The sequence below is a fragment of the Rhizomucor pusillus genome (assembly GCF_041956525.1).
Source record: "Rhizomucor pusillus strain CBS 183.67 unplaced genomic scaffold VTP01scaffold_2, whole genome shotgun sequence".
Taxonomy (NCBI): domain Eukaryota; kingdom Fungi; phylum Mucoromycota; class Mucoromycetes; order Mucorales; family Lichtheimiaceae; genus Rhizomucor; species Rhizomucor pusillus.
In genome coordinates this window covers 1,965,113-1,992,621 of record NW_027192144.1, presented here as the reverse complement: position 1 = coordinate 1,992,621, position 27,509 = coordinate 1,965,113, and the positions used below count along the sequence as shown (strand labels likewise).

Below are 27,509 nucleotides of genomic sequence, written 5' to 3'. Positions count from 1 at the left end.
TTACTATTAATGAAGTGTATCTCATTTAAATGCATATCATTCTTTACCAAGTTTTCTATCTCGATATAGCTGGTCTTCAGCATCGTACGAGCGACGTTGAGAGATCTCGATTGAGCCTTGCTATTCCAATTTTCGTTCCTGACTGACTGCGACGAGAGACGCGTTGAATTCGTTAGAGTGGCCCGAATGAGTTGGACTGGCTTAGGCGAGAGCCATAACCGTAAAGTGGCTCAATCAAGTGTAGTAATTGATCGGCGGGAAATGCTATTGATGTTTGAAAAGATGGGTAAAGTAGGAAAAGAGCGATATACGCACAGGAATCACCTAAACTGAGTATTTAAGGAGCAGCATGCAGGATTGATTATTCTCTTCCAGCACTGTAACGAAGAAAAATGTCCAGTCTTTACTATTTCGTTATTGTCGGTGCGACGGATAACCCCATATACGAAACAGATATCATTCCTTCCTCGCGGTCGTCAGCGTTCCTGGATAATAGTAGGGTAATGTTGACGTTGCCTTGCAGGAACAGCGGTCCTAATGCATCATGTCGGTGTAGCGCGATGATCATAAACACTTGAGCCAATTCATAGCACACGCTGCGCTCGACGTCGTCGAAGATGTACAATGGAATACCCAAGCAATGTATGCATTACGTCGCGGAAACTTTGTTATCTGCACACTATACTCAAAGCAAAAGGGACTAGGTACCTAAAGTCAGTTGATCGATTCAACGAGCAGTATGTTTCAGCATTTGTCACAGCCAATAGTAAGAATTGATAGAAACTCGTGAGATATGCAATCAAACACTGAATTATCTTATAGATGTAAAGTTTTTGCTGCTCCATGATCAAAAGTCTGAGGATAGCATTAAGAATTTCTTCAATGAAGTGTACGAACTTTACATCAAGGTAATAATACATTTACGGATTTTCGGCTCTCTACCTGCTCACTAATCGGGTCGTCGTTTTAGATTCTCATGAATCCATTTTACGAAAAGAATTCCGCCATCACGAACCCGCAGTTCGATAATCGCGTCAAAGTCTGCGCTCGGCGCTTCCTTTAATATTATTATAAGCAACAAAGTTACCAAGTTTATCAATATGTACAAAGATTACACGTCTCAATCCTCGCCGCCATTCGTCCATAGTTTTAATCGCTCCCTAAAGTACTTTTCCAATTGATTTGCACATCGCGCATAGTTTGTCGATTCCGCATTGTACATTCGACAGTTGTCAAAGATCTTTTGCGTGTCCCTGACAAAATCATCCATGGTTGCATATACGTCGTTTTCCACGTTTTGTTCCAACGTGTTCAGATCTAGAAAAGATATTGTCAGCGAAACGATACATCTCCTGGCTGACATTGATGATAGTTTACCCATAGGTTCTTTGATAATATCGTAGTAATCTGTCACTTCATCGGGATTAACTGCCTCGTGGAACGGCCATGAGTGTGGACTAGCTCGCAGTTCTGATACCAAGTGCCGCATCTGATTGTAATGAGGAGGATGCCGCGGTCGATTAGATCTAAAGTATCAAAAAGTTTGTAAGTTTACATTCGACAATTTGAAGGGAGAGCCAAAGGGATACTTGCAGCATATCCATTTCCGGCGTCCATCCAGATTCACCTGGGCAGAGAGAGTTTGAGCATACTCAAGATTTCTCCTAAAAGTGAGAGTGTATATGTATACTTACGGACACCAGGTATATCAAGCGGGTCGATGCTGCGCTTGCCATGTTCATCCACTGGCATGTCGATGCCTGGGTATACAACGTGGGATGTGGAGTTTTCTTTCGTCTTTTCAAGTACAGCGTCCTTTTGTATTGCAAGTATCTCTTTCACTTTGCAGTATTCAACTTTAGGTACCATCGTACATTGCATGATCGTGCCTCCTTCGTAATCTTTGATATATCCGACCCATTTTCGCCTGTCCAAAGTGATCTCGGTTGTAAAGCCCTGCGGCTCTGTCATTACAGTCGTTCTCCATCGAGTAATTAAGCTTCACATATACTTTACCTGTTTCTTAAAGTATCCAATGGCATAGTTATCTGCATACGTCAAAAAGTGCTTCATGTTCGTGTTTTTTTTAATGTAATCTTTAAGGTTGTTCATCAGGAATGAACCAAAACCCTTTCAACCCGATCTTAGCTCCAAGAAGAAATGATAAAATAAAGCAGAAGTTGACCTACCTTAACTTGTTCAGTCGAGGCGATTGCACAGAACACAATCTCTGCAAACTCTTGGCTGTCAAAAGGTCGATAGCAGATCCCGCCGATTACTTTGAGAGATGGTCGCACGAGAGCCATGCTAAGGTGATTCCTAAAGTCATAGATGTCAGGAACACGACTATAATGGCGAAGGAAAAAGTTGGTGTCGATCTGGACCTGTCGTAAATCAGACGTGCAATGTAATCTTTGGGCATCTTTGGCAGTTGTTTTTGGAAAATGTTCTTGAGACCTGTAAGCAAGATCATGCTGTCTCGTTCTCCGTCATTGCGTACAACTCTGACTTGAACATCGCCGTTCGGTTGTTGCTGTTGCTGTGCTTCTTGTTGCTGTGATGGTTGCTCTTGCGCAGACATTGTCTGCAGCTAGTTTGATAGAGTTTTTCGTCTTCGCTCTTCAATGCAAAGGTGCCCTGTGCGCCCGTCCCCGCCACACCCACCGTCCAATTGATCTACAATTTTCTCCAGCAATATCACCACTCAGCTTCTCTAATTTTCCAACACACAACGCGTGCTTATATATCACTCTCAACTGCGGAAACGCTCGACCCTTATGGACTGGAGGATTAAAATATGGGAGATTGCTAAGTCTAAAGTCTTCCGGATGATATGATTAAGTAACTGGGGATATCCACGATAAACGCGACGTTTTGAGCAGTGTTTCCGTCGCAGAACACAATTGTAATTATCGCATGCAAGTAATCATAGATTTCCTTTTTCCAGGTTTTTGTCAATGACATGCACTTTCTTTCGGTCACGATTTTCTGGATCAGCCGTTCTTTCATTAAGCATATATCCAGAGGACTTGTGGATCCCACGTAAGTCTAGCATTGATATTCATGTCATCGTTTAAAGCTTACTGAGTTGTTTACAATCCCATGGATATCTCTGTATTTTACGTCGAGATTTTGCAGCTCAGTTTATTTTTGCTTGCGTCTAGCGTTATTGAGTTCAACTATATCATTATTATCATTAAAGAGGTTAAGATTACTGTTATGGATTATGCATTTGTATTTGTGAAATCCCGAGCGTATTCCCTCGGGCGCCGATCCGATAAACTGAAATTCGAGGGCGCTGTGCTTGCAATAGCATCCGCCATGAACTTGGATCGCAAACTTTGTTTCCAGCGATGTTATTGTGCTCTTTACGCATTGAGCACTATATATTGCCAGCTCCTTGGCGGACTCGAATTTGTGAGGGAATCCGTGGTCATCATTGCCAGCTTGAACGTGTCCTCTATCGTAAGCTCAACTTTCTCATACGCATACCCCCTTGATAATCCCATAATGATTTGTTGGACATTCGCTGCGCGTCCCAAACCATCAGCAAACAAATTCCTGGCTGCGTTGCTCCAAACATCTGGAGTCATTTTGCAAAGTTTGTGGGAAGCTATTGTCGTCTCGCACCTCTAACCCCAGAGTCCCAAATTAGTATCCTAACTCTGACAGACTACTTGTACAGCGTCTTACCAGCTAAATATGACTACCTCATTTGAGGCACTCATATATTTAAACACGGGAACTGCGGATTCCACCCAAAAAGACCTTTCAAGTTCCTTATCAAAAGTCTTCCTGGATGACATCCCCCAGAAATCCGTCATCGTTAGAGCAATTGTCTTGAAAAAATGTTGTTCTTGCTCATCCCAAGTAGATTAACAGCTTCGCTGTGTCCACAATTTCAGAGGAAACTCGGCATACGGTATATATTCTGTAAAAGTTCGCGTAATGCTCGATACGCGTTTAGCAATGTTTCCAATGTCGCAAGCGCATACTGATGCTTAGGCTTTTCGAGGGTGGAACGGAGCGATGCCGGCATCATAGAAAGGGGTCTGCAGATAAGCCAAGCTTGGACCGAACTTGCGAATCATCGAATTCTCGAACGCACTTTGCACCCTTAGGTTCAACGGAGGAGACAGGCCCATTGATGAGGAATTTGCTTCGGACAGACAGATAGTAGTCATTCCCGGATAGACTAATCAAGTTGCCGATAAAAGAGGAGATTGGGGATTTTGCTTGACATACACCATGTGCATAGATAAGTCAAAGAAAAGGAGCGAAAGAAAGAATGACGACGGAGAGAATGATTCGTTCATTTAAAGTGCTTAAAAATGTGGACAATTGAAATAGATAAATACAAAGAACTCTCCTATAGTATGCACTTGAAGAAAAAATATAAAGAAACTGTCTTGCCTCTACCTATGTCGTATAGTTTATAAACATTTTCGATTTGATAAAACATTCTCTCGGTTGCAACGCGACATGCTTGGCCGATACGGACTCGGCGCCCGTTGCTTCACAGAAACAGTCACTGACATAGTAAGGTGACGCAAGGCGCAGAAAAATGCATCGCTTCGAATCTTCGCGCGTCAAAGACCTCTTTCACGGCAAGAGCCCTTTTTGAGTAGGTACAGCAGATCTCGCGATTTTTGGAGGCCGTTTACGTGATAAACTTTCAATATTCGACGCGCTTCTTGAGCTTGCAGCTTTTGCTCGCGTTACAGTTTGCTGACTCAAAATCCTCCTTCTAGATCCTCCCTTAGCTGCCATGGACATAGCGAATCTCCTCACAAACACTCTTTCAGCAGGTAATATATCTCGTTGCTAGCTGTATAAAATTTGACCGGATCTGCTAATACACTCGTCGTCTCTAGATCGCAATCTGCGTGAAGATGCGACTCGGCAGCTTGAAGCATTTGCACAAGAGAATTATGTACAGCTCAAACAACATTAATTCGCAGTAGAAACCTGTCTAATAAGAAGCAATCTAGGCAAATTACACACTGATGTTATGTCAGCAACTGGCAAATGAGCAAATCGACGACAATGTTCGAATGGCAGCTGGTCTTGCGTTGAAGAACTCGTTGACCGCCAAGGTGCGCAGCCGATCTGATCCGAGTATATACATGAAATGATCTAACTCGATATTAAAGGAATACTCTCGGAAGGAAGAGCAAACACAACGATGGTTATCGCTAGATGAAAACAGCAGGCTGCAGGTCAAACAAGGTGTAAGTGGTATCCTTTCTTCGATTGAGATCATCGCAAGTTAATGTAATTATTATTTCCTAGTCATTGGTGGCACTTGGATCACGCAGAAAAATCATTGGAAGCACGGCTGGTCAGGTACGTTCGTTATTCAAAACAATTCATTTCTTTCCGTTCTAATAGTATTCGTTGTTGCAGGTGGTGGCGGCTATTGCAGAAATAGAATTACCTTTGGGGCAATGGCAAGAGTTGATCCCCATCTTTTTGGAAAATGTCCAAAGCGACGATGCCGTTCTTAAAGTTGCTACCCTACAAGCTATCGGCTTTGTTTGCGAACAGACAGTAAGTCCTTTTTTTCCTTCTCGTTTCCTTTCCTCGCAGCAAGTTGCTGATTTATTTTCCCCTCCTTTTTTTAAAGAACCCCGCAGCTCTGGCCGCTCAGTCAGATCGCATATTGACTGCAGTTGTTGCTGCGGCTCAAAAGGACGAACCAAAGTAAGTAATGCGAGCCTTTTGATCGAAACAGGATGCTAATTTAATGGGATTTTAGCGATGATGTGCGTATTGCTGCAATCCGTGCTTTGATCGATACATTGGAATTCTCAAAGGAAAACTTCGAGCGAGAGGTGCGTCTTTTGTTAGTAAAACTATATGAAGATCAGATTTTAACTAGCGATCCAGGGCGAGCGAAACTATGTTATGCAAACCATTTGCGAGGCCACCCAGAGTCCGAACACTGAATTGCAAGCTAACGCTTTTGAATGTCTCGTCAAGATAATGCAGATTTACTACGACCTCATGGAACCTTACGGAGAGAGAGCATTGTTTGGAGTAAGCAGAGGCTAATGTTCGATCTAGCAAAGGCGGATGTACTTACTGTTGTTTTCCCAGTTGACATTTGCTGGTATGAACAGCCAAGACGAGAAGGTTGCTTTACAGGCAATCGAATTTTGGTCGACTGTCTGTGAGGAGGAAATTAGCATTAAGGAGCATTTGCGAGATGTAAGTGTGATGTTACACATGTTAATTACTCAAACACTCAAACCTTTTCTTGTTTGCAGGCTGAAGAGTTGAATGAAGTCCCTGACCGCAAGCTATTTAGCTTCGCTGATCGTGCTTTGAGCCACGTCGTGCCTGTTCTTTTGTGGCTTCTTACAAAGCAGGAGGAGGATGTCGATGAAGACGAATGGAATGAATCTATGGCTGCTGCTACTTGCCTGTCTTTATTCGCTCAATGCGTGCGTGACGCCATCGTGCCACATATCGTTCCATTCGTTGAAACCAACATTCAAAATACTGACTGGAGATATCGCGAAGCCGCTGTTATGTCATTCGGCTGTATCATGGATGGACCGGACGAGAAGGTGCTCACATCCTTAGTTGATCAGGTAGGCTAAAAGACATTCATCTTAAGGTGATAATACTGAATATCATATTTCATCATATCTAGGCGTTGCCCACATTGATCCGAATGATGAAAGATCCTGTCGTGAATGTAAAGGATACGGTTGCTTGGACACTTGGTCGCGTTTGCGAGCTCTTGATCCATTGTATTAAACCTGAAATCCACCTTCCTGAATTGATCTCTGCATTGGTTTATGGTCTCCAGGACAACCCTCGTATCGTCAGCAACTGCTGCTGGGTATGTAGAAAACCATTGCTAACAAGCTTTCACAGCTATTAACCAACAAATGTAGTCCTTGATGAACTTGGCTCAACAACTGGGACCTGCTATTGGTACCGAGATGCCCACATCATCTCTTTCACCTTACTTTGAGGGCCTTACTGCCGCTTTGATCGGATTCTCTGAGCGCTCCGACAATGAAGCCAACTGCAGAACTTCGGCCTACGAAGCAGTTTCTACTCTTGTTCTTTATTCTGCTCAGGTATATTTGCATGACTTGGTCTTTATCTCAGTAGACAACTAATCTCTGGAGTTTCCAGGACTGCCTTACTATGGTGCAAAACGTTGCCCTGGAAATTCTAGGTCGCCTCGAAACTTCCATTACAATGGAAAACCAAATCGTCGGCATGGATGAACGTGCTGAACACAGCGAACTCCAATCCTGCTTGCTTGGTGTTCTTGTGGTATGTATATAAACTGAATTCTCATTAATACGAGCATGCAACTAAGAATTATTTTGTTTTCAGAACTGTATCCGTCGCCTCAACAAGGATATTGTCTCTGTTGCTGATCGTATCATGACTCTGCTTTTGCAGTTGTTGAACAGCCCATCGAAGCAGTCAACCACTAGAGAGGATGCATTCTTGGCTGTTGCATCCATGATCAATGCCTTGGAAGCCGACTTTGCCAGATACGCTGAGCCATTCATGCCTCACCTCTTCACTGCTTTGCAAACTCCTGCAGAGTACCAACTATGCAGCATTGCCGTGGGTATTATTGGTGACTTGGCTCGCTCTCTGGGTGAGGGAATCGTCATGTACTGCAACAGCTTCATGCAATTGCTTGTTTCCAACCTGCAAAGCCCTGTGCTGCACCGAAATGTCAAACCTAATATTCTCTCATGCTTTGGAGATGTGGCTATGGCCATCGGCGACAAATTTGAACCATACCTAGAAATCGTCATGATGGTTCTCCAACAAGCTGGTAGCATGCGTGCCGAGAAGGATAATTATGAAATGATTGAATACGTCAACACTTTGCACGAAGGCAACGTGGAAGCATACGTGGGCATCGTCCAAGGTTTCACAGCAACGGATTCACCTAAACGTAAGTTTCAAAAGGCAATGTGATCAAGGGAAAAGAGGCTTATCAATCTTTTAGTTATGGCACTTACACCGTACGTCCCCGGAATGTTCCAATTCCTTCAAGCTCTTGCCTTGGATCCTAACCGTTCAGAGTCGCTCACCCGTGCCATGGTCGGTCTCTTGGGGTAAGCTGTACTTTGAACCTTGCGATTGAAGCTACACCGATCATTAATAATCCTTTCAGTGATTTGGCTGCTGCATTTGGTAACCAGTTGAAACCTATTTTGCAACAAGCAGAATGGGTCCAGCCATTGTTAAAAGAAGTCAGAATCAGCCGACATTATGGTACAAGCAGCAAGGAAACTGCCAAGTGGGCCAAAGAGGTAAAGAAATTTGAACACAGTACAAAGCATGATGTATATATCATGAAATCTAATTTGATCTTGTCCTCTTTGTACAGATGGTTAAGCGAGCGATGCAGTAACTTACCTCAAGACGTCCTAACGACCTTTACTAATTTTGAAGGGCATATTATTGGATAGCCTTTCTCATTTGTTTCCCCCTCTGTAATCATATTTGTACTTTTGCTTGCTTCTTCTGTTGTTTTTACCCTATCCTCCCTTACCCTTGCCAACACACACAATCCCCTTCTGCACACTTTACACATCATTCTCCCTTCCCTTTAAAGAAATATCCTGCCACCACAGATGCCTCTATACATGCAAACATTGATACATCCTTTTTTGGACCACGCAACTGATTAAGAATCATAAGAAAGTGTATGTAACAGGCAACTATGCCCGAAGTGACTGTTGGTAATACTGGTATCCGCAGCTCAAAACCGGGCCACCAATTGTCGTTGCATGTATGGACCCCACTGTTAAAACTTACTCTATTTAAACTTATAACATGAGCAGTGCATATGGATCAGGCTGAGCCGTGAGTGAGAATTGAACAAACTGTCCATGACTCTACAAGCAATGATAATCTGGATGAGTGTGTAGCAGCAGTGAAACGGAAGGAAGAGGAAGAAAAACGCAAGAGAAAGGTGAGAACATGACAAAAGAAGGAAAAGTAAAAGAAGAAGCAAGGAGATTCTGAAGCTATAGATGGCAGTGCCGCTGGCAACAATGACGGGATGGCACGGATGATGGGATTTTCTGGATTTGGATCATCGAAAGCAAATTAGTTATAACATATCTGTTTATACCCGTTTCGTTGGGGGGGGGGGATTAGAGTTTTATTAGGAAATGAGCATACAATCGATTATGCTGACGGGGAAACAACAAATGTAATATGTGTGTCTATGTACATCGTAAGTAGTGTATAAACAGAGTTAATGGATTTAAGGGACAATGTACCTTTTTCTGTGGTTCTGGAATCTTGTCAGTCATGCAAATTAGCACATTTGACGTATGTAAATATAAATACTGGCCGATGAATAATATGGATGAAGTAGTTGCTGCTTAAGCGTTGAAAGGACATAAAAAAGGGTGGGAGAAGATGTTTCTGTGTGGAAGAGAGAATGCATACACAAAGGCCAATGAGTAGAACGAATAAAACAAGAGGTGGGCAAGGAGGCTCGGGCATAGTAGAAGGGTAAAGAGATATGAGAAAGCATGAAAAGGGGGAATCGAGCAAGAAAAGAGTAATGCTGTCTTGCGTTTACAAGGAAGGCATATTATCCACCATCGATATGTAGTCTGCGAACAGTTGAGATGTAAGACCAAAATTGTTGGCGTTAATTAAAGATTGGATCAGGCAAATTAGGTAGCAGAAGTCTCTGTGCAATAAATAGACCATTTGAATCGGATGAGGAAATACCAATTCGTACAGGCACTGCTTTTGCCCACTGCAGAAGCTTCATTGTGTGGGCGTTCGCACTGAATAGCCATTAGAGTTATATTGCCATTAATTTGGATGACAAGGCGGATTGCCAATATTGTGCCATATGAATGAAAACGGTTACTGCTCTCTATACAAAGGATGTTATAACGGGTAATGGAAAATATTCACTCTCAAACCACCACTTTCGGAGTTCTATATGCGCGGAATCACCCACTCAAAAATTTTCCTAGTCCCATTATATTACGGTCCATGGTTGTAAAACAATGCAGTGTAATTGCAGACTTTATCTCATGGTTGGCAAGTCTAAGTAGCCTCAGTTCGTTAACTTTGTCATATTTGGTTGACTGAGCAAGATTCGCTTGCCTGACCCGATTTTGCTACGTGACCCAATTTCTCAGTGTAGTGATCCAAATGCAATAATACTGGCCCACATTGACTGACTGAATAAAATCCTGATCAATTTAGTTTTGTAGCACTGTATAAGGCTCGTTTTATTCCACAAAGAGTGAACTGGCATGTCGAGTTATGGGCGAACGTAAAAGTTGACTTGTAACGTGACAAGAGCGCAAGCACCGGTGGACAATGGTTTGCTTGAACGTGTTGACAGCTTTCCTTGCAGAGTTAAACGGCCAAAGACGCCAATTAGCTTATTTGCTTCTGGCTCTCATCTTTCTTCTCTTGGCCTTGAGACGTCTCTGGCGCTTCTTTCTCCATTTATCTCTCACTAGCAGGTTTGTAAATATGGATTGTACACAAAATGGAGCATCCTTGGACGGATGGATAGATGGATGGATGTACTTACTCTTTAACGACGAATGAGCGAAGGAAGGAACTTCATTGCGGGCGCGCTGGTGAACCTTTTAACGGACGGGTGACTGCTGAGTTTTAATGTGAATCTGTCTGAATGTCGTTGGGCATCGGCAGTTACCTAGAAAATGCGAATAGTAGCGGTTGTTCGCCAAAGAATTTCGTGCTCACACTTGTACCATTTTGCTATTTTAAAATATTATTTGGCGTCGATTTGAATGATGTACAGGATGTGCAGTCCATATTTTTTCTTTCCATAGAAAACAATTTTCCTTCGTGCACGTTGGATGTGTTTGCTGATGGTGCTCCGTTCTATCCGTTTTGTGGTTCATTAACCTCTTAAAAACACCGTTGACTTTTAGTGCGATTGATACGATGTAGTATCAAAAGACTGCGAACCGAGTTTATCAATCTGCCGTTTCCGTATCCATCTTTCGTTACTATTCGTACTTGAATGCAAGCAATGGACAGTTCATTGATATCCTGTAAGAAAAAAATACGGGCTGCCTCGTTGCAGAGAATTATTTCTTTTCCAACGCGTCTTGTCCACAGTTCTACATTCAATAAGGGTCACGGAGCAGGCTCTGGCAGCTTTAGTCTGTATCTCAGAGACACTGTAGTCTTGCTTTTCATGGCTGAATATTGATACTCTTTATGGGTCGATAGTGTTGACAACTTGGGATATATGATGCTTGTCTATACCTGTACCTTAAACAGACTCATACAGGTTCATCCAAGTAAAGGCCGACATGACATTTGGCTGCTGTCCAAAATGTGGCTCAATTGAAGCGCAGAAAATCCTTTTTTTTGGAACTCTTCGGTCGATCCAAAATGTCCAAACGTCAAGCAGCCTTCGACGATTCAGAGACTACAAAGGCAGCTGCTTTGGCAGACCGGTCTCGTACTATGAACATCGAGAACAACGAAATGGGCGAATTCGAAGATGCCTGGGAAGACGATTTCGAAGAAGAGTCTGGCGACGAGGGACAGGACGCTGACAACGACGACGATATGGACAACGAAAATGGTATTAAAATGGAGGGAAGTTACAAATTAGCTGCTTGTTTTTGCTAATCATATCGAATATACAGGTATGGACGTCGACGAAAAAATGGAAGAAGACGAGGACGAAGACGAGCAGGAACCTGGCTTGTATTTGCCTGGTCAGCCTTTGGAGGAAGGCGAGACATTGGAAGCCGACCAGTCTGTGTATGTCATGCTTCACAACCTGAACGTGCGGGCGCCGTTCTTGAGTTTCGATGTCATTGAGGACTCCCTTGGCGAGGAACGCAAAAATGTGAGTTTGGATATTGAATGGCGCGGTGCTATGTGGTGAGGTATCTAACAACGTTATGTCGTTAGTTCCCAGCTACAGCCTACGTCGCAGCAGGCACCTCCGTCCCTGGTGCTCGCGACAACGAAGTGCTGGTTATGAAGTTGTCTCAATTGCATAAAACTCAACAGTTTGGTAAGCGAGGAAGCATAAGAGAAGAGTGATGGTTTTATCAGGATAGCGCTTACAAGCTAGTTCCACTGCAATAGACTCGGATGATGAGGAAGATCCTGATGCTTTGGATGAAGATCCAGTACTTGAACACAGATCGATCCCGCACAATGGATGCGTAAACCGTTTACGGATGATGCCCCGTCATCAAAACAAGCAAATTGCAGCAACTTGGTCTGAGACCGGCAAAGTACATATTTTTGATTTGACACCTTATATGATGAGTTTGGATGCACCCGGAACGCCGTTGCCAAAATCAAGTAAACCTTTTGCGACCATCAACAACCATGGTAGATACGAAGGCTATGCCATGGACTGGGCAGGTCTTGACGTTGGAAGGTAGAATCCGAACTAGATATTATGCTGATACGATTGAAACTAAACTGCCACATATATATAGAATCCTGACGGGTGATAATGCAGGATTAATTTACAGCTCGGTAGTGACACCATCTGGAGTAACGACCGATTCACAACCTTTCCGAGAACACAAGTCATCTGTAGAAGATTTACAGTGGTCACCTACAGAACGCAGTGTCTTTGCATCATGCTCTGCTGATCAGACTGTAAAGATTTGGGATACACGAAACAAACGACGTGCAGCTGTCTCAGTGCACGCGAGCACATCAGATGTCAATGTTATTACATGGAACAAAAAGGCCAGCTATCTGTTAGCAAGTGGACACGATGACGGCACATTCAGTGTCTGGGATCTGCGACAATTCAAGGGGTGAGTCGTTTTGGAGTCAGATAACGTTGCATATACGCAGATTAAATTAACCGAAAAATCAAAGCGATGCACCCACACCGGTAGCGAAATTCAAGTGGCACAATGCACCAGTTACTTCGATCGAGTGGCATCCCACAGAGGAATCAGTGCTCGCAGTCTCGGGTGCAGATGACCAGCTGACTTTGTGGGATCTTTCTGTGGAACCTGATGCTGAAGAAGAAGGACGCCTCACAAGCAGCGGTGTCGAGGTACCGCCGCAATTGCTGTTTGTCCATCAGGGACAAAACGAGATCAAAGAACTACACTGGCATAAGCAGATTCCTGGATGTGTATTAAGCACAGCCAACAGCGGCTTCAATATCTTCAAGACCATCTCCATATAGAAAAACAGAAAAACGAAAAGTATAATAATTGTATATTACCTTTGCATCTTTTACTATTTTCCACATTTTTCTTTTGTGTAACCAAAAGCCACGCATTCAAAAGCATCTTGAATTTCTCTGTGACCCCAATCTTGTTTGTCAGCAGCGCTTCTCTTTACTCTATCATCATGGCCCGTTTCCAACGCTTGGCGCTCTCGGCCGCTAGCTGCATGGTCCTTCTGGCTGCTCAGCAAGCTACTGCTGCTCCTCCTGCTACCAATTACGTCGATGGCCAATGCGTTACCACCTATGATGCCACTGTTGATTACTTCCCTGAGAAACTCAACACAAGCAAGTATCCAAAGTAATCCAGTGTACGAGATGAGACATACTTATATAGATCTACATCATGTTAGATGGTGACGATGCTCAGTACTTTAAGATCGATTATCACAACAATTATAAATTGGTGACCGACCAGCGCAATCAGCAAACATATGCCCTCGTCCAATGCGGTACTCCGAACCCGACCAATCTTCCAAACGGAACCGAAATCTATCAAGTTCCTGTTACCAACGCTGCTGTCCTGGAGACTACTGTGGTGCCCTATCTTGAGGTAGGATTATCCTACTTAGCTGCACATATTTTTGCATACTCAGTACTCACCATGTGACACGAAACTTTATATCATAGATGCTTGGTGTAGCCGACACTGTCCGCGTTGTCGCTGATGGCTCCATGGTCACTTCTCCTTGCTTCCAAAAGTACCAGCAAGATTCAGCAAACAATGTCACTGAGTTATCTGCCACCAACACGACCTTGGCAGCTTCTCAACTCGACACTGTTCCTATCCAATTCGGCGCAAACCCTTACAGTTCATCCAGCTCGAACAGTAACGAGACTGTCACTGACGCCACTGTCTACGAACCTGACGTTCTTGGTGTAAGTTACTTAAGTGGAATGCAGACCTGTATTACCAACGTAGTACTGATTTTTCCCTGTCGAAAAGCGTGTCTCTTGGATCGGATATTACGCTGCATTCTACAACCTTGAAGGCCTCGCGAACCAAGTTCTTAGCAACATCACCACAAACTACAACAACCTCGTCAAAGCTGCCAGCGGATACAGCGAAAATGAAAAGCCTCTCGTTGCATGGACTACCTACAATGCTCCCGATCAATACAACAACAACACTGCCAGTTGGACTGTCAGCACTGCTAACTACAAGGCTCAACTGACTCAAGATGCTGGCGGACGTTTGTTCAACTCGTCCACATCCTCGTGGTCCTCTGCTGCTGCTTTCTTGGAAGCTATCACTGATGTCGATATCATGATCGATGAAACCTACATTGCCACCACCCTCGACGATGTGTTGAAAAACTACCAAATCAACAGCTCTTCTTCATTCAAGTTCGTCCAAAACAACGCGATTTTCCGTGAGGATGGTATTTTGACTCAATCTGGTGGTTATGGATGGTTCGCAGAAGCCGTGACAATGGCCGACGCTCTTCTCGAGGATATGGTCAATGTTGTCAATCCCTCAGCACCTTCCAGTGATTATCAACGCCACTGGTTGCGCAACGTCGCCAAGGGCGAGTCCATCGCATACAGCACACCGACCAATTGCACTTGGGATGAAACTCAACCTCGCCCGAACTTGGCTGTGCAAGTTGATGCAGATACTACGTTCCAAATGTCTTCGTCTGTTTCCCTCACTGCATCTAGCACCTTGGCAGCTGCGCTGCTCTCTGCTGCTGCAGTTCTGCTGATGTAAACAAGAGGCAATTCACTTTTTATTATTTGAATCTATATAATTTTATTTTATCTTTTTCTTTACGAATAATTGCATTTTCCGTCACTGTCATCATGCTATCCATACATGTTTAATTGCATCCATATAGAAAAGCCTTGACAGAGTCGAAAATTCATGTCTTAATTGGCATGCTTTAGCTCTTCAACGTACCTATACAAATTAGGTGCCTATAGTATAACCCTTCATTATTTACTTAATTTACTGACTCTTTGGATATTCAAGGTGGGATACCTCAACTGTAATAGAGGAAAGCGCGGAATGTGCAGTTTCGGTGCGCATGTCTCGAGTTGGAATGCTGTTCTAGTAAAAACTACTACCACCTGTTCCACCAGAGAATCGATTCTTCGACCGACAAAATGGACGCACCTACGAGGAACGTCAACGAATTTGACGCCTTCGAGACTTTGCTACGACGTAGCTACATCAATTTTCCGCATTAAATAATATCTTTGAACTACCCCATGTCATAAAATTAGCACAGCTTTCATATGATACCAAAAAAGAGGCCAAAATGCGAAAATGTTACCACAAGCTCATGAAAACAAAAAAATAAACAGGTGTAAAAAGAATTTTCAGGTTATCTTTTGAAGTGCCGCGGTTTTCGGACCCTCTGGCTCATTAAAAAAGATCAGAGACCTTCTTGCGGTGGGTGAGCCAGGCTTTGCAACGAGGCTGGCCACCAGACTTGCACGGGGGATCCACTGGCCTCACTCATCGTGAGAAAGGTGGCGAAGGGGTAAGGGGCAAGGGAACGAAAGTTCCAGTTGTTTTTAACACCTCATTGTCTTGACTCAATGTCAAGATCAATCGCCATAGTTTCAGCTTTTTTCTTTTCAAGAAGGAATAAACATAAGTCATGTAAACGCCATGACTTTTCCAATGCGTGCATGCTCACGAGAGCTCTTTTCTTCACGTCGTCGTCGTGTCTCCTCTTCTGGTCCTTACAGGCTGGTTTCCCTCTTGCTTTTTCATCAAGCAAAAGACTTGCCCCCTTTCCTAATTTGTGTGCTGCGAGTGGCAACTAGTGCCGCGGCATACATTTATTTTCATGTGTTTCTAGAGGCCGAACGTTCAATATCGGTCGTTACAGAGAGACGATCTTCCTTTTGAAAGTCTATCATGGTCGCGTTTGAAACGCTTCTGTGGCTATTGCTACCGTCATCTCCATTTCCAAATAACAACTTTGTTGGAACAGCAAACAATCCTGCGCTCAACAAACATGAAGGTTCGTTCAGGACCTATGAAGTGAACAAAAAAGATGGACGTTCTAAGTTATCTTAAGAAGTGGTTGAGAAAATCCTGGTGCGCATATACATTGGAGCAGTGTATGGACCTCAAACATATGACAATCAAAATGCATAATGCAACCTGTGTTCAACAGATATGCAGTCGCTATACAACGAACACTCGTACTTTGTTTACCCTGGAATGATGCCCAAATATATTTTATTTATTTGTCTGCTGGCTAGCAGCGTTATTTACTAGTCTCACTATGACATGTAATAAATCTCCATCGTGGTAAGTATGACTAAGGTCGGACTCGTACTGGACGACGAAGTCCTTCCATCCAATGTACCACAGGTAGCCTATCAACGCACCTATCAAGATGCCTACAGCGACCTGAGACTTCGTGTGGTGTCCGAGACGAACCCGCGACCAGACAACGGAAAGTCCAAAGATATGGATTATCAAAAAAAGTGCGGTGTTGAGTAGAGTGCGTGCTTGTGCGGTAAGGATGCAGTGTAAATAGATGGTGAAGAATGCAATGACTTGAGAGTGGGAAGATGGCATGCCGTAACTCTTTTTGGTAGCCACAGGCCGATGTTGCCGAATTATCCGTTTTAGTACCTTGGCAACGATCGCAGTCCACACGGCGCCAACTGTAAAGTAAACAACGTGGAGCGATCGCAGATAAAGAATGAAGAGGAACGTCGCCGTCGAGACAAGAATCCTCGTCTGCCATGAGAACAGAATCGATAAGATCATCCACTTGTCGACACCTCAAATGCGTTGCTTGGTTACCTGCGCCAGAACAGCAAGAACGCTGTCGTGCACAACACCCATCTGCCTCAGGGCGGCAAGGAAAGGAGAGCGGGAGGAGCAGAAACGAGTAACACACCACCAGTCGGGAAGAAATCTAGCATATTCTTTGCATCGATCGCTCTCCGTATCTTTCAAGGAACAATGAAATCAGCATTAGAAAGATAAAGGGTCGTCGCTCGGTACAGCTACAACGGCTTACATGCAGACTGGGAGAATGTCTTATGTTTTCGGGAAGGCCTTTGGTAGCAACGCCTATTGCCAGAAATTTGAAGGTATCAAAAGCAACAGCAGAAGTCTGTTCATCCTTAGCCTACATGTGGCAAATGAATGTTGGCAGGAAAAGCCATATTCATTTGCATATTTTTGACCAGAAAGCGACTTGGTTTCGGAATCCCTTAAGTAACAGATACTAGATGATTGATATTTACTGTAAAGTACAACATTTAGCAAATACAGCGTTATGTATTTTTCAGAATCGATGAGGCATTGTAATTGCCATGCATTTGAAGAGTTAATTTATCCTATGAGTGGTGTGATTGATGATCTCCTGTATCGTTGTTAATATTATAATGCCGAGAGAATGATTATCAGGTGCTTCAGTAAACCTTCATCACCAAATATCCAATCTGCTCAAAATAACAATGGCAATTAACATGGAGCTGTGCTTGTTACACTTTGCAAATCGCACAATTAACGAGAAAGGAAAAGAGACCTGCACTAATGTAATCTTATACAGCAAAACTTCGTCCCTTCATCTCCTCAATTAACACATAGGGAAATAAACTTGACGCTGCACCAGATATTCTTCTCGAGCAATGGTTAAGGAATCGTGCACAGTGACCAGTATAGATGACAGTGACTTGCGCGGAAATATAGCATCTCGACTTATGGTGTTACGAGCATTGCGAATATCCAGACGAGTTCTCGTAACTCATCTGTCTGAGACCAACTCCAAGGATAATTCGTCCGAGTCCTTACGTCTATCACGTAACCCTTTTCTTTAGACATCAACTGCAAAGTATACACCGGGTACAACTATTCTTCCGTTACGAGCATTTATTTGGAACGGGGAGGTAAACACAAAAAATTCATATCATGAAGAGAATTTGTAAAGAGAAGACCTTGATGTTCCGTCGCTATATGGAGCATCTAGCCCATTTGCGAGCAAACTCGGAGCACTATCCATACCCGGCTGTTGCAAGTATGTGTAGTGTAATGGCGACATCGACTATACCTGTCTCTAATAATAACAGCAATTTTAGGTTTGATCTGTAAAACTTCCGTCGTTGATGTTAGACTTTCGTACGGATCCATGCACAATCATACACAGGTATTCGAAGAAATACTGTTGATATCACGAAAGATTTGACAGTTTAGAACTGTCGCAAGAACGATCCATCATACCATTTTTTTCATAAACTTTTCAGTACTCGCATTGCATAACGTGATTTGACATGCCATCAAATACACCTGTGCATTTGTACCACGATTTGGCAGTTCCTGGTCTCCATGCCCGGGTACCGATTCACTTCCATTTTGGTCATCAGTCAGCTTTCCCACCACGGTCCGACTTATACCTTATTTTCTCCGCAACAGGGTATATTTGAGGTGCGGGTGCAACGTAGAATTAAAGATAAAAGCTGTATCTTCTCTGCGGTGTGCTTTTTCTTCTTCTCACTACATTGTTTATACCATGGCATCCTATAGACGCATAGATCACAACAACATCACCGCTGAACTTGGAGCTTGCATAGGTAACTCATCATTGGTACGCCGTATCCATGTCAACACGCACTTTGGCTAAACAAAACCTCCACTGTTCCTCTAGACCTCGCTAGCTCTGCTCTTGGAAGCTCCATCGTAGCAGTTACCAATGAGTTCTTTGCTCCTGCTATCAATATGATCAACCCAGCTCCTCCTGTTCACGCTCCCGGAAAATTTGTAGGCAAGTGGATAATACCTGCAGTAGCAGCATCGTAGCAACGTCTTATTTACTTGGACCTATCTTTGCAGATACCGGCGCATGGATGGATGGTTGGGAGTCACAACGTCACAATCCCAACTATGACTGGTAATATCTGGATACACCAATGTTGCTATCGCTGAAAGTTTGACCTTGAGATAAACAGGTGCATTATCAAATTGGGTTTTGCTGGCTCGATCCGCGGCTTCGATATTGACACGAGCTACTTCACAGGCAATCAGGCTCCTGCAGCCTCCGTCGAAGCAGCTTTCTGCCCTGAAGGAGACATTCAATCCGACAAAGTGAAATGGGTCGAGATCCTTCCCAAGGTCGATCTGCCGCCATCGTGCCACAATGCTTTTGCTTTAGCCCAGGAAACTGGTGTCTACACGCACGTGAGACTCAACAACATCCCTGACGGTGGTATCGCTCGTTTCCGTGTCTACGGCAACGTCAAACCTCTCTGGCCTTCTGATCCTTCGTGAGTCGCGCCTTTGTCACCTAGTACATTGCCGAAGACGGCCTTCTAATTATATTCTTTGGTAACAGTGCTGTCTTGGATTTGGCATACGTCGGCAATGGAGGTCGTGCTGTTTATGTAAGCAACGAGCATTATACTCCCGGAAGCAATTTGCTCTTGCCTGGACGTGGAAGCAACATGGGCGACGGCTGGGAAACCAAGCGATCCAGAGCTCCTAACCACAGCGACCACGTCGTCATTCGTTTAGGTGACAAAGGTCGTATTCTCAAGGTAGAAATCGATACATCCCATTACAAGGGCAATTATCCAAACAAAATTATGCTTGAAGCTGCTTTGACCGACGCGGAAGTGCCGGATGCTTCCGCACAGTGGTCTACCCTGGTTGACCCATCAAGTGTCGGTCCTCACGGTCTTTTTTACTTTGATCCCAAGCATACCGACAAGGTTTTCTCTCATGCCCGTATTACCATCATCCCAGGTAAATTATATACCCACATTGTTACTTTGCTTTGCTGTCAAATATCTAACTTTTTGAATCTAAGATGGCGGTCTGAAGCGTGTTCGTTTGTATGGTGTTCGAGAATGCGCTACCTCCATCCCTACACTCCCCATCATTGCACCCTCAGTGCCCAAGCGAAGCATCGTTGCCGAACCTCTTACGGCAGAAAAGTATGCCCCCTTTGGCCAAGTCATTCAGGCACAATCGGACAATGTTACAGGCGCTAACCAGGGCACTGCAGAAAAATACCATCACACAGCTAAAGTCATCAATGGTTTCCCTCAGAATGCTGGAAAGACTAACTTGTGCGTTTATCACTGCCGCCCTGCTAAGGAATTGCCTTTCAAGGTCAAGTTACTTGAACGCCATCCTTACTCGAGCCAGGCTTTCATTCCTATGAACAGTGGTAAAACTCGAGGCTACTTGGTCGTTGTCGCTCTCAACGATAAGAACGGCCAACCCGACCTCTCCACCCTCAAGGCGTTCATTGCTTCCTCGACTCAAGGTATCAACTACAGCCCTGGTGTTTGGCACCATCCCATGATTGCTTTGGAATATGAGACAGATTTTGCTTGCCTGGTTCACGAAAGCGGTGTACCCAACGATGATTGCCAGGAAGTTAACGTAGATGAAGTAGTTGTTCAAGTGCCTGGCTACCACACCGGCTTTTAAAAAGTAAACAATAAAATATATATAAAAATAATCACTCTGATTGCCGGCCAATGATCACTATTGCTTGCTTATCACAGTATCTTCTTGCATGGTTCAACCAAATCCAAAATTGAGATCAATATATGGTTTTGCGGAATCGAATGTCTACTCCAGCATTATTCTTGTAATCATCATGGAGGATCTCGTCTTTGAAAGAGAATAATCGAATTTGCAGACGTTTGGAATAGGAACAAACGAGCTTGCATAAGAGCAGAGGGGGCAGGATGGCGGAGAGGCAGGCAAAATTAGAAAGTGGGCCGCCTGAAACCACACTTTTGCAACCCAACTCCGCTAAACCAGTGCTTTTGCTTTCGCCCTGTTCAAAGTGTTCACAAGCTACTGTAACGTTAAAGATAATGGTCTCGGACGACGATGATTTGGACTGCCCTCTTTGTATGGAGGAGTTCGACATTGCCGATCGCAATTTTCGTCCGTGTCCTTGTGGCTACCAGGTAAAACCAGATGTCAATGCTTTGACACGTAACCCCGTTGCTAATCCCTTGCACGGTAAAAGATTTGTCGCTTCTGCTGGCACCATATAAAAACCAATCTCAATGGAAGGTGCCCAGCATGTCGTCGCATGTACAGCGATCAAATTGTCGAGTTTATTCCCGTCAGTGCTGATGAAATTGCCCGCATCAAGAAAGAAAAGAAGGAGAAAGAACGCCAACAGAAGGAGATGAAAGATCCCAAACGACGACAGCTTTCCAACGTCAGGGTTGTCCAAAAGAACCTCGTCTATGTTCTTGGGCTTCCCTCAAAGTACGCGAACGCGGACGTAAGCATTTTACACATTGGCAGCTGATGCAAGATACTCAGACTCAATTCCATGTAGAATGAGTTTTTCAAAAAGTATGGCAAGATTTCAAAACTCGTTGTTAGCCGCCGTGCAGCTGCCAATGGCCAAACTTCGGTCGGTATCTATGTGACATATGCCAAAAAGGAGGATGCTGCGAAAGCTATTGCCGGAATCAATGGGTCTGTCTTTGATGGCAGAACTGTGAGGTAGTGATCTGTTAGCAGTGTGTAGTCCCACGACATTGTCCGCTAACCAAACATTTCAAGGGCATCGTACGGTACTACGAAGTACTGCACATATTATTTAAGACAGATGAACTGCACGAACCCAAATTGTATGTATTTACACGAACCCGGCGAAGATGTGGACAGTATCAATAAGGAGAACGTTGCCATTGGGTAAGTAGAAAGCAAGGAGAACGCAGTTTAATGTTTGGATTCTCAAGACTGATTGCATTGCTAAGAAAACATGCGAATACGACTACGACTTCGAATCCAGCGTATCCTAACAAACGGCCTGCGGCTGTCCTTACTGCGCAAAAGGTAGCTATTCGACCTTCGTCGTCGACGGAAACTTCGCAATCGGAATCTACCGTACGTAAATCGGCTTGGGCACCGATTCCAAAGGTTGTCCCCCCGCCGCCGCCCGTAGCGAAAGAGCCTGAACCGGAGGAGATGGAAACGGAAACTGAGCCAGCTGCAAAGACTCCTTCGCCAAAGCAACAGCAACGACCTACAGCGAACGCTATTACGATCCAGAAGAAGGATGATAAACCGGCGTTGCCCGCGGCTGCCTCTTGGGGCAGAGGTGTCAATAATCAGACGATGGCGTCCAGTGTGGAAAGCGCTACAACGCCGATTAATTTTGGACCTTCCCTTTCTGACGCGGCGGCAGCTCCTCAGAAACCCAAACATGCTTCACCCAGCATTCCTCGGAAAAAGGAAAAGAAGTTAAAATCCAAGATGGTCCGATTAGAAGAGTTCGAGGAAGGTGTACGTACCGGCAAAGCTGTTTCCAGCAAAGCGAAGAGCAAGAAAACCCGCCAGCGTCAAGAACAAGAGGAGTCCCAGACGTTATCCGAAAAACCTAGAGTTGTGGAAATGTCAGCTGACGTCGGTGCATCGCAGTCTACAGAAGATGAGGAAACTAGAAAGAAAGCACCTTCGATTGACAGCGTTGAAGATGAAACACAGGCGCCAGCACCAGCCGAATCGACTTCATCGACAGAAAACGTGGAGGAATCTGCGGAGACTACCGAAAACAAGGAAGTCATGGAAGATATACGAAGCGAAGTTCGTCCTCAAACAGAGTATAAAGAAGAACCGGAAAGAGAGCGGGAAGAAACGGTCGAATTTGCAAAGCCAGATGATAGTGCTGAGGATCATCAAAATGATCAGAACGATGGTAGTCAGATGCAACCTATAACTGTTGAAGAAAGGGATCAAGGCGATGATTCAAAGAATGACTATACGACTGAACAGCCATCGTTTGCCAATTACATCCTAGGAGATCTGCTCATGGATCAAGTCGAAGAGGATAGCAGCGATTTGTATGAAGCTCAAGGTGGTCTCTCGAGTTTGAAGAGTGATATCGGCTCAGAATCAGACCCTCGATTTGACCAAGACTTTGTTAACGATGAAGCCTTTGAGATGGAGAGATCAGAAAAGATACAAGAAGAGGATCACATCGAATTTGCTCCTTCTCCTATGCTGATGGTGGATCGTGTGAATACACTGGATGATCAAGAACTTGAATCACCGGAAAGACTTGAACGTCAATTGTTCAACCATCCTCCGCAAGCTATCAACAATTTGCCCAATGCAATGGAAGGACAAGGTCGACCTCCTATGGGTCCTCATGGACATCCACCGGGATTAGGAGTTCCAGTGGGTTGGCAATCGCAGCAAGCCTTTGATCCATTCTTTGGACAGGACCCCAATATCATTGCTGCTCGACGTTTGCAGCATTCCCAGCGCATGTTGGAGGCATCCGGACTGTTCCATGGCTTCGGACGACCTGCACCGCCTCCGCCTCCGCCTCCGCCACCAGTGTATGGTATTTCTCCCAATATTAATGCTTCTGGCACTCCACCGATGCCTCGGCGAAATCCGGGACCGCCTCCTGGTTTCTTTGGCCCACCGCCGCAGCATCCACAAGCTCCAATGATGCAGCGTCCTACCTTTGTCCATCCTCCTCCTGGTATGGAAAGTCGTGCTATGGAGAGTCTCGAGAACGGCATGCAAGGCTTGAATCTGTATCGCCAAAACAACGAAGAGGGACGTATGCGAGAGGATACGGTGCGATCCATGCAAGAAGATTTCCGGGCCATGCTTCCGAACGTTAAGATTAGTTTCGGTCCATTGAGGGACGAACACTTTAACCGAGCAATGTCCAACTCGCCCCAATTTGCAAACAAACCACATACTCCGTCTGAAGAAGAGGAAGATTCCTTCTCCAAACAGCTGCGAAGCAACAGCACTGCAAATACTGCGCACAACTATCAAGATCCAACTAGCATTGTAAATAGCCAGCAGATCCACGGCGCTGCAGAATCACAGGAGAAAATATCTAATGAAGCTATGGCGGTTTCGAGACGCCAAGAAAGAATCCTGATGCAAAAACCTAACGCCAATACCGATGAATATCAGCATGCCAATACAGAAAAGGATGTCAAGGAAGAAGCGCGACACTTTTTTGGAGAATTTCTTCGCAAAGCCGCAGCTAGTTCTGAAGCTCAAGGAGGAAAAGAAGTGGCAAACAATGACTGTAAGTTATTGGTAGAACGTAAATACTTACTTGTGATCTAACCCGTATCTATAGCGCCTTTGCCGTTCCAAGACCCAGCCATTATGTCCGTGCGTATGAATACTGCCAGTCCTCGCAGTAACACCACAGCTAGACAAGAGGATCGAACTGAGTCGCAAAAGGCTATTCTGCAGATCCTAGGCGGTCAGCCCCATCCTCAGCAGCAGCAACAACAGCAGCCGCAGCCGCAGCCGCAGCTCAATCCCATGGACCCATCAATACGACCTCCAAGTGACTTTAAGCATTTCGATATGTTCAAACCCCCTATCCATCAGCCACCAAAGTATCCACAAGCGCAGCAGCTTCCACCATTCCATCAGCATCAGCATCATCATCCAAGGCCGCCTCCACCGCCGTTTTTATCCGGCATGGGAGAACCAGCGATGAACAGGCCACCGCCACCGCCACCGCCACCTTCTTTCCATCCTCCACATCATCCGATGCATGAACAACCGCTTCCACCAGGTCTGATGCCGCCCCCAAACATGCCATTATCTATGCAGATGGAACTAGGCTTTAGACAACATCATGGTAATTTGCCACCAGAGCTGTTTCCAGGTAGAGGTCCTGGAGGACTGTAAACAAAGATCCACTTTTGCTTTCTAAGTTACCCAAATCTGGAGTATCTATACATAGTTTGTTTGTATGATGAGTATTCAATGTATGCTGAGGCATTTTTGTTTGTTCGTCGATCCTTGTTTCTTTTTCAATAGCTTATTTATTTACAAAGTTCACACTGTAACTACCAGTATTGGGGTCTTGTTGAAATTGAAAGTTGTCAGTAGAGAGTCCAAACTTGCCCAGCAATGTATTGCCGAGATCTTTTAGCTTGCCCATCATTTCTTCCTTTTCTTTCTCCATTTGCAACTTTATCAGCGGTGGCAGCCTGGTTTCTGCGCGAGCGCATTCTCGTTTGGTATATACATCCAAATCAGGTTGTTTTGCAAGTTTTCTGTAATCTTCGAGAGAATCCGATAATGAGGTATAGCTTCCAATTTTTTCGTTTGCTTGAGCTCGTCGCAGGATCACTTTGGTGTAGCTAGGATCAAGTTTCAAAGCAGAAGTGGCTGCATCTTTTGCGTCCTTGTATTTGCCCTGGATGGCATCGCATTAGGACTTTGCATCCGATCCGAGCATATCCAGTTATACATACGAGTTTCAAGTAGCATGCAGCAATGTTACCGAAATATATAGCTCGTTCTTTGGTCTGCGATGCGGGACACGCTACCAGTGCATTTTCATATTTTTCTACAGCGTCCTCGTACTTTGCTTTTGCAAACAATTCGTTTCCTGCTTGCTTATATTCTTGTGCTTCCTTTGACATTGCCTGGGATGATAGTTGGTACATGTTCAGTGTCTGCAGATCTCATAGCTACCAATGTACCTCGAATTCCTCTGCAGTGTACTCGTTGCTGTCGTAAAACACATCGCCGTCTTCGTCTTGCTCAGGAGCGGTCGCAGTCTGCTTGGTATCTATGCTCACTACTCAGTGGAGCCTCGATCACTAGTTGTGTTCTGAATCGTTACCTTGTTCTGAAACGATCTCTTCAATGATTGCCATGACTTTATGCAAAAATGACAATGGATGAATGAAGCTACTGCATATTTAAAAACAGTTGGCGTTTGGAGCATCAAATTGCACGACAATCAAGACAAATTTAAACCTTTGGAACCAAATTAATAAATATTCTTGTCGATCTAAGGACGACGAAAACCAAATTTGCCATATAGTGCAGTTGCTCCAAACAATGCCAACCGGGTCAATCAGTAAAAAATCCAGGTATTATAGGCTTGTATCCTCTTTTACTTGCCGAGTCATCTAAAGAGAAGCAGTCTCAATATTAGTACCTCAATAATATTCAGAATCCAGGATGAACTGCAAGGCTTACCGCAAAAACCTAAACCTTTTCGGGTCCCACATTCGCAGTGGTGGGTTGATTTGATGTTGGTCTGACAAATGGTTCCGGGCGGCCAAGTCCTTGCCAGACTCTTGAAGCGATATAATACATATTCTTAGAGGCATTCACATCTCTGTTCCACAGCATGCCGCAGTTTTGACAGTCAAAGATGCCATGGTGAGAGATGTTATCCTCAGTAGTAACATTGCGGAGGCTCCTCGCCAAACAGGAATGACAAACCTAGGTCGATTGATATTAGCTTTCGTCACTAGTAACTTGCTAGTCGTTCCTTACTTGAGAGGTACGGTATTCGTTAATGGTCACAATAACTGCCTCTTCTCGCTCCTCGCGCCGTTTAAGCATTCTGTATGGGATGCCGGCAATTCCGTTTTCATGTCCTTTGATTTTAACTCCATCTTTTCCGAACATACCGTCTCCAAACACAATCAGCGGCATTTTGTCCTTTGCTGTTGAGACTCCTTTTACTCTTTGCCATTTCTTCTCTTTGTGAGGTTTGTTTTCTTCAAGCAAGGTGCTACGGACCGCGGATATCGGCTGGCATGGTATCCTATAAATTGTGATGAATTGATTAAAATACATATGAAAAAGTGATGTCCAATAGTTTCTACCTTCCACAGTGTTTGTATTCTTGTATTTTTTCGTTTTTGTCGATATTTTTTTCTTTTTTTGCGGTTTTTTGATCTGTTTTTTCGTTTTTCAGCATTGTATTTTTTCTACCATTAATGATGATGTTCGCTAATTCTTCTTGAGCTCTTTGTCTTCCTTGCAGATCTTGAAATCTTGTTTTAGCATGTTGACTTGAATAAAGATGCAAATAATATATCCATGTGCTGAAAAGTATATGCAACGTATTCATTATAAATATTGACGCTGGCAGTCTTGCAAGTCGGAAATCTTGATTCAATTTGCTCGATGCCATTCGCTTTCTTCATCTTTTGCAATGCTCTTGTTCTATTCTTTCATCCAATAAAGGCGCTATACTCTTTCCTATTCACTCGCCTGATTTCGTATCCATCTTCTCCGTAACCTTAAGGGGTTGTTAAAATATGCTTCCGGCCTGGTCGATAGAGCATACTGAAAAATATTCTTCGCTTTCTGACATGCTGAAGTCCTCCAGTTTCAAGTCTATACTCGCCTTCTTTGCCGCTCGCGCCAACTGGAAATGCACCGCATAACCATCCGTTGAAATTTGGATTGTAAACATTGCATCGTTATCCCTATAAACCAGGAGCATAAATAGGTTGTGTAAATGATATGTCCGGCAAACCTACGTTAAGAAACGGTCTTTCGTCAAGCCGAAAATTTCTT

The 27,509-nt window shown here is 44.2% G+C and overlaps 13 protein-coding genes across 13 annotated transcripts; 9 read left to right on the top strand and 4 right to left on the bottom strand.

The window, feature by feature from the left end:
• Positions 1 to 392: 392 nt before the first annotated feature.
• On the top strand, positions 393 to 1,063 carry VTP01DRAFT_4912 (uncharacterized protein; the record flags this gene model as incomplete). Its single annotated transcript, XM_069383646.1, has 5 exons — positions 393 to 500; positions 557 to 642; positions 705 to 766; positions 823 to 908; positions 971 to 1,063. The coding sequence occupies 5 exons, from the start codon at positions 393 to 395 to the stop codon at positions 1,061 to 1,063; spliced, it is 435 nt and encodes a 144-aa protein (XP_069244326.1).
• A 57-nt stretch (positions 1,064 to 1,120) lies between these two features.
• Positions 1,121 to 2,581, bottom strand: VTP01DRAFT_4911 (uncharacterized protein; the record flags this gene model as incomplete). The annotated part of the gene is made up of 7 exons (XM_069383645.1): positions 1,121 to 1,317; positions 1,378 to 1,526; positions 1,594 to 1,627; positions 1,695 to 1,956; positions 2,017 to 2,130; positions 2,190 to 2,319; positions 2,385 to 2,581. 7 exons carry the CDS (start codon positions 2,579 to 2,581, stop codon positions 1,121 to 1,123), a joined length of 1,083 nt encoding a protein of 360 aa, XP_069244325.1.
• A 521-nt stretch (positions 2,582 to 3,102) lies between these two features.
• VTP01DRAFT_4910 (uncharacterized protein) lies at positions 3,103 to 3,636 on the top strand (the record flags this gene model as incomplete). The annotated part of the gene is made up of 1 exon (XM_069383644.1): positions 3,103 to 3,636. The coding sequence occupies one exon, from the start codon at positions 3,103 to 3,105 to the stop codon at positions 3,634 to 3,636; it is 534 nt and encodes a 177-aa protein (XP_069244324.1).
• A 1,132-nt stretch (positions 3,637 to 4,768) lies between these two features.
• On the top strand, positions 4,769 to 8,401 carry VTP01DRAFT_4909 (uncharacterized protein; the record flags this gene model as incomplete). The annotated part of the gene is made up of 18 exons (XM_069383642.1): positions 4,769 to 4,808; positions 4,875 to 4,933; positions 4,992 to 5,096; positions 5,154 to 5,231; positions 5,293 to 5,346; positions 5,407 to 5,550; positions 5,627 to 5,703; positions 5,759 to 5,834; positions 5,890 to 6,039; positions 6,100 to 6,210; positions 6,270 to 6,596; positions 6,659 to 6,850; positions 6,906 to 7,094; positions 7,153 to 7,296; positions 7,360 to 7,939; positions 7,994 to 8,102; positions 8,162 to 8,300; positions 8,378 to 8,401. The coding sequence occupies 18 exons, from the start codon at positions 4,769 to 4,771 to the stop codon at positions 8,399 to 8,401; spliced, it is 2,598 nt and encodes an 865-aa protein (XP_069244323.1).
• Positions 8,402 to 10,347: 1,946 nt separating this feature from the next.
• Positions 10,348 to 11,218, top strand: VTP01DRAFT_4908 (uncharacterized protein; the record flags this gene model as incomplete). The annotated part of the gene is made up of 2 exons (XM_069383641.1): positions 10,348 to 10,496; positions 11,125 to 11,218. 2 exons carry the CDS (start codon positions 10,348 to 10,350, stop codon positions 11,216 to 11,218), a joined length of 243 nt encoding a protein of 80 aa, XP_069244322.1.
• A 185-nt stretch (positions 11,219 to 11,403) lies between these two features.
• Positions 11,404 to 13,189, top strand: VTP01DRAFT_4907 (uncharacterized protein; the record flags this gene model as incomplete). The annotated part of the gene is made up of 6 exons (XM_069383640.1): positions 11,404 to 11,599; positions 11,664 to 11,869; positions 11,935 to 12,040; positions 12,115 to 12,415; positions 12,477 to 12,806; positions 12,871 to 13,189. 6 exons carry the CDS (start codon positions 11,404 to 11,406, stop codon positions 13,187 to 13,189), a joined length of 1,458 nt encoding a protein of 485 aa, XP_069244321.1.
• A 167-nt stretch (positions 13,190 to 13,356) lies between these two features.
• VTP01DRAFT_4906 (uncharacterized protein) lies at positions 13,357 to 14,942 on the top strand (the record flags this gene model as incomplete). The annotated part of the gene is made up of 4 exons (XM_069383639.1): positions 13,357 to 13,519; positions 13,585 to 13,784; positions 13,862 to 14,110; positions 14,178 to 14,942. 4 exons carry the CDS (start codon positions 13,357 to 13,359, stop codon positions 14,940 to 14,942), a joined length of 1,377 nt encoding a protein of 458 aa, XP_069244320.1.
• Positions 14,943 to 16,427: 1,485 nt separating this feature from the next.
• On the bottom strand, positions 16,428 to 17,045 carry VTP01DRAFT_4905 (uncharacterized protein; the record flags this gene model as incomplete). The annotated part of the gene is made up of 2 exons (XM_069383638.1): positions 16,428 to 16,937; positions 17,004 to 17,045. The coding sequence occupies 2 exons, from the start codon at positions 17,043 to 17,045 to the stop codon at positions 16,428 to 16,430; spliced, it is 552 nt and encodes a 183-aa protein (XP_069244319.1).
• A 1,672-nt stretch (positions 17,046 to 18,717) lies between these two features.
• On the top strand, positions 18,718 to 19,004 carry VTP01DRAFT_4904 (uncharacterized protein; the record flags this gene model as incomplete). The annotated part of the gene is made up of 2 exons (XM_069383637.1): positions 18,718 to 18,778; positions 18,853 to 19,004. 2 exons carry the CDS (start codon positions 18,718 to 18,720, stop codon positions 19,002 to 19,004), a joined length of 213 nt encoding a protein of 70 aa, XP_069244318.1.
• A 47-nt stretch (positions 19,005 to 19,051) lies between these two features.
• Positions 19,052 to 20,639, top strand: VTP01DRAFT_4903 (uncharacterized protein; the record flags this gene model as incomplete). The annotated part of the gene is made up of 4 exons (XM_069383636.1): positions 19,052 to 19,095; positions 19,154 to 19,468; positions 19,537 to 19,946; positions 20,011 to 20,639. 4 exons carry the CDS (start codon positions 19,052 to 19,054, stop codon positions 20,637 to 20,639), a joined length of 1,398 nt encoding a protein of 465 aa, XP_069244317.1.
• A 395-nt stretch (positions 20,640 to 21,034) lies between these two features.
• On the top strand, positions 21,035 to 24,863 carry VTP01DRAFT_4902 (uncharacterized protein; the record flags this gene model as incomplete). The annotated part of the gene is made up of 6 exons (XM_069383635.1): positions 21,035 to 21,130; positions 21,193 to 21,456; positions 21,514 to 21,683; positions 21,744 to 21,875; positions 21,941 to 24,243; positions 24,298 to 24,863. 6 exons carry the CDS (start codon positions 21,035 to 21,037, stop codon positions 24,861 to 24,863), a joined length of 3,531 nt encoding a protein of 1,176 aa, XP_069244316.1.
• A 133-nt stretch (positions 24,864 to 24,996) lies between these two features.
• VTP01DRAFT_4901 (uncharacterized protein) lies at positions 24,997 to 25,843 on the bottom strand (the record flags this gene model as incomplete). Its single annotated transcript, XM_069383634.1, has 4 exons — positions 24,997 to 25,377; positions 25,436 to 25,609; positions 25,667 to 25,755; positions 25,810 to 25,843. The coding sequence occupies 4 exons, from the start codon at positions 25,841 to 25,843 to the stop codon at positions 24,997 to 24,999; spliced, it is 678 nt and encodes a 225-aa protein (XP_069244315.1).
• A 530-nt stretch (positions 25,844 to 26,373) lies between these two features.
• VTP01DRAFT_4900 (uncharacterized protein) lies at positions 26,374 to 26,636 on the bottom strand (the record flags this gene model as incomplete). Its single annotated transcript, XM_069383633.1, has 2 exons — positions 26,374 to 26,420; positions 26,486 to 26,636. 2 exons carry the CDS (start codon positions 26,634 to 26,636, stop codon positions 26,374 to 26,376), a joined length of 198 nt encoding a protein of 65 aa, XP_069244314.1.
• Positions 26,637 to 27,509: the final 873 nt, after the last annotated feature.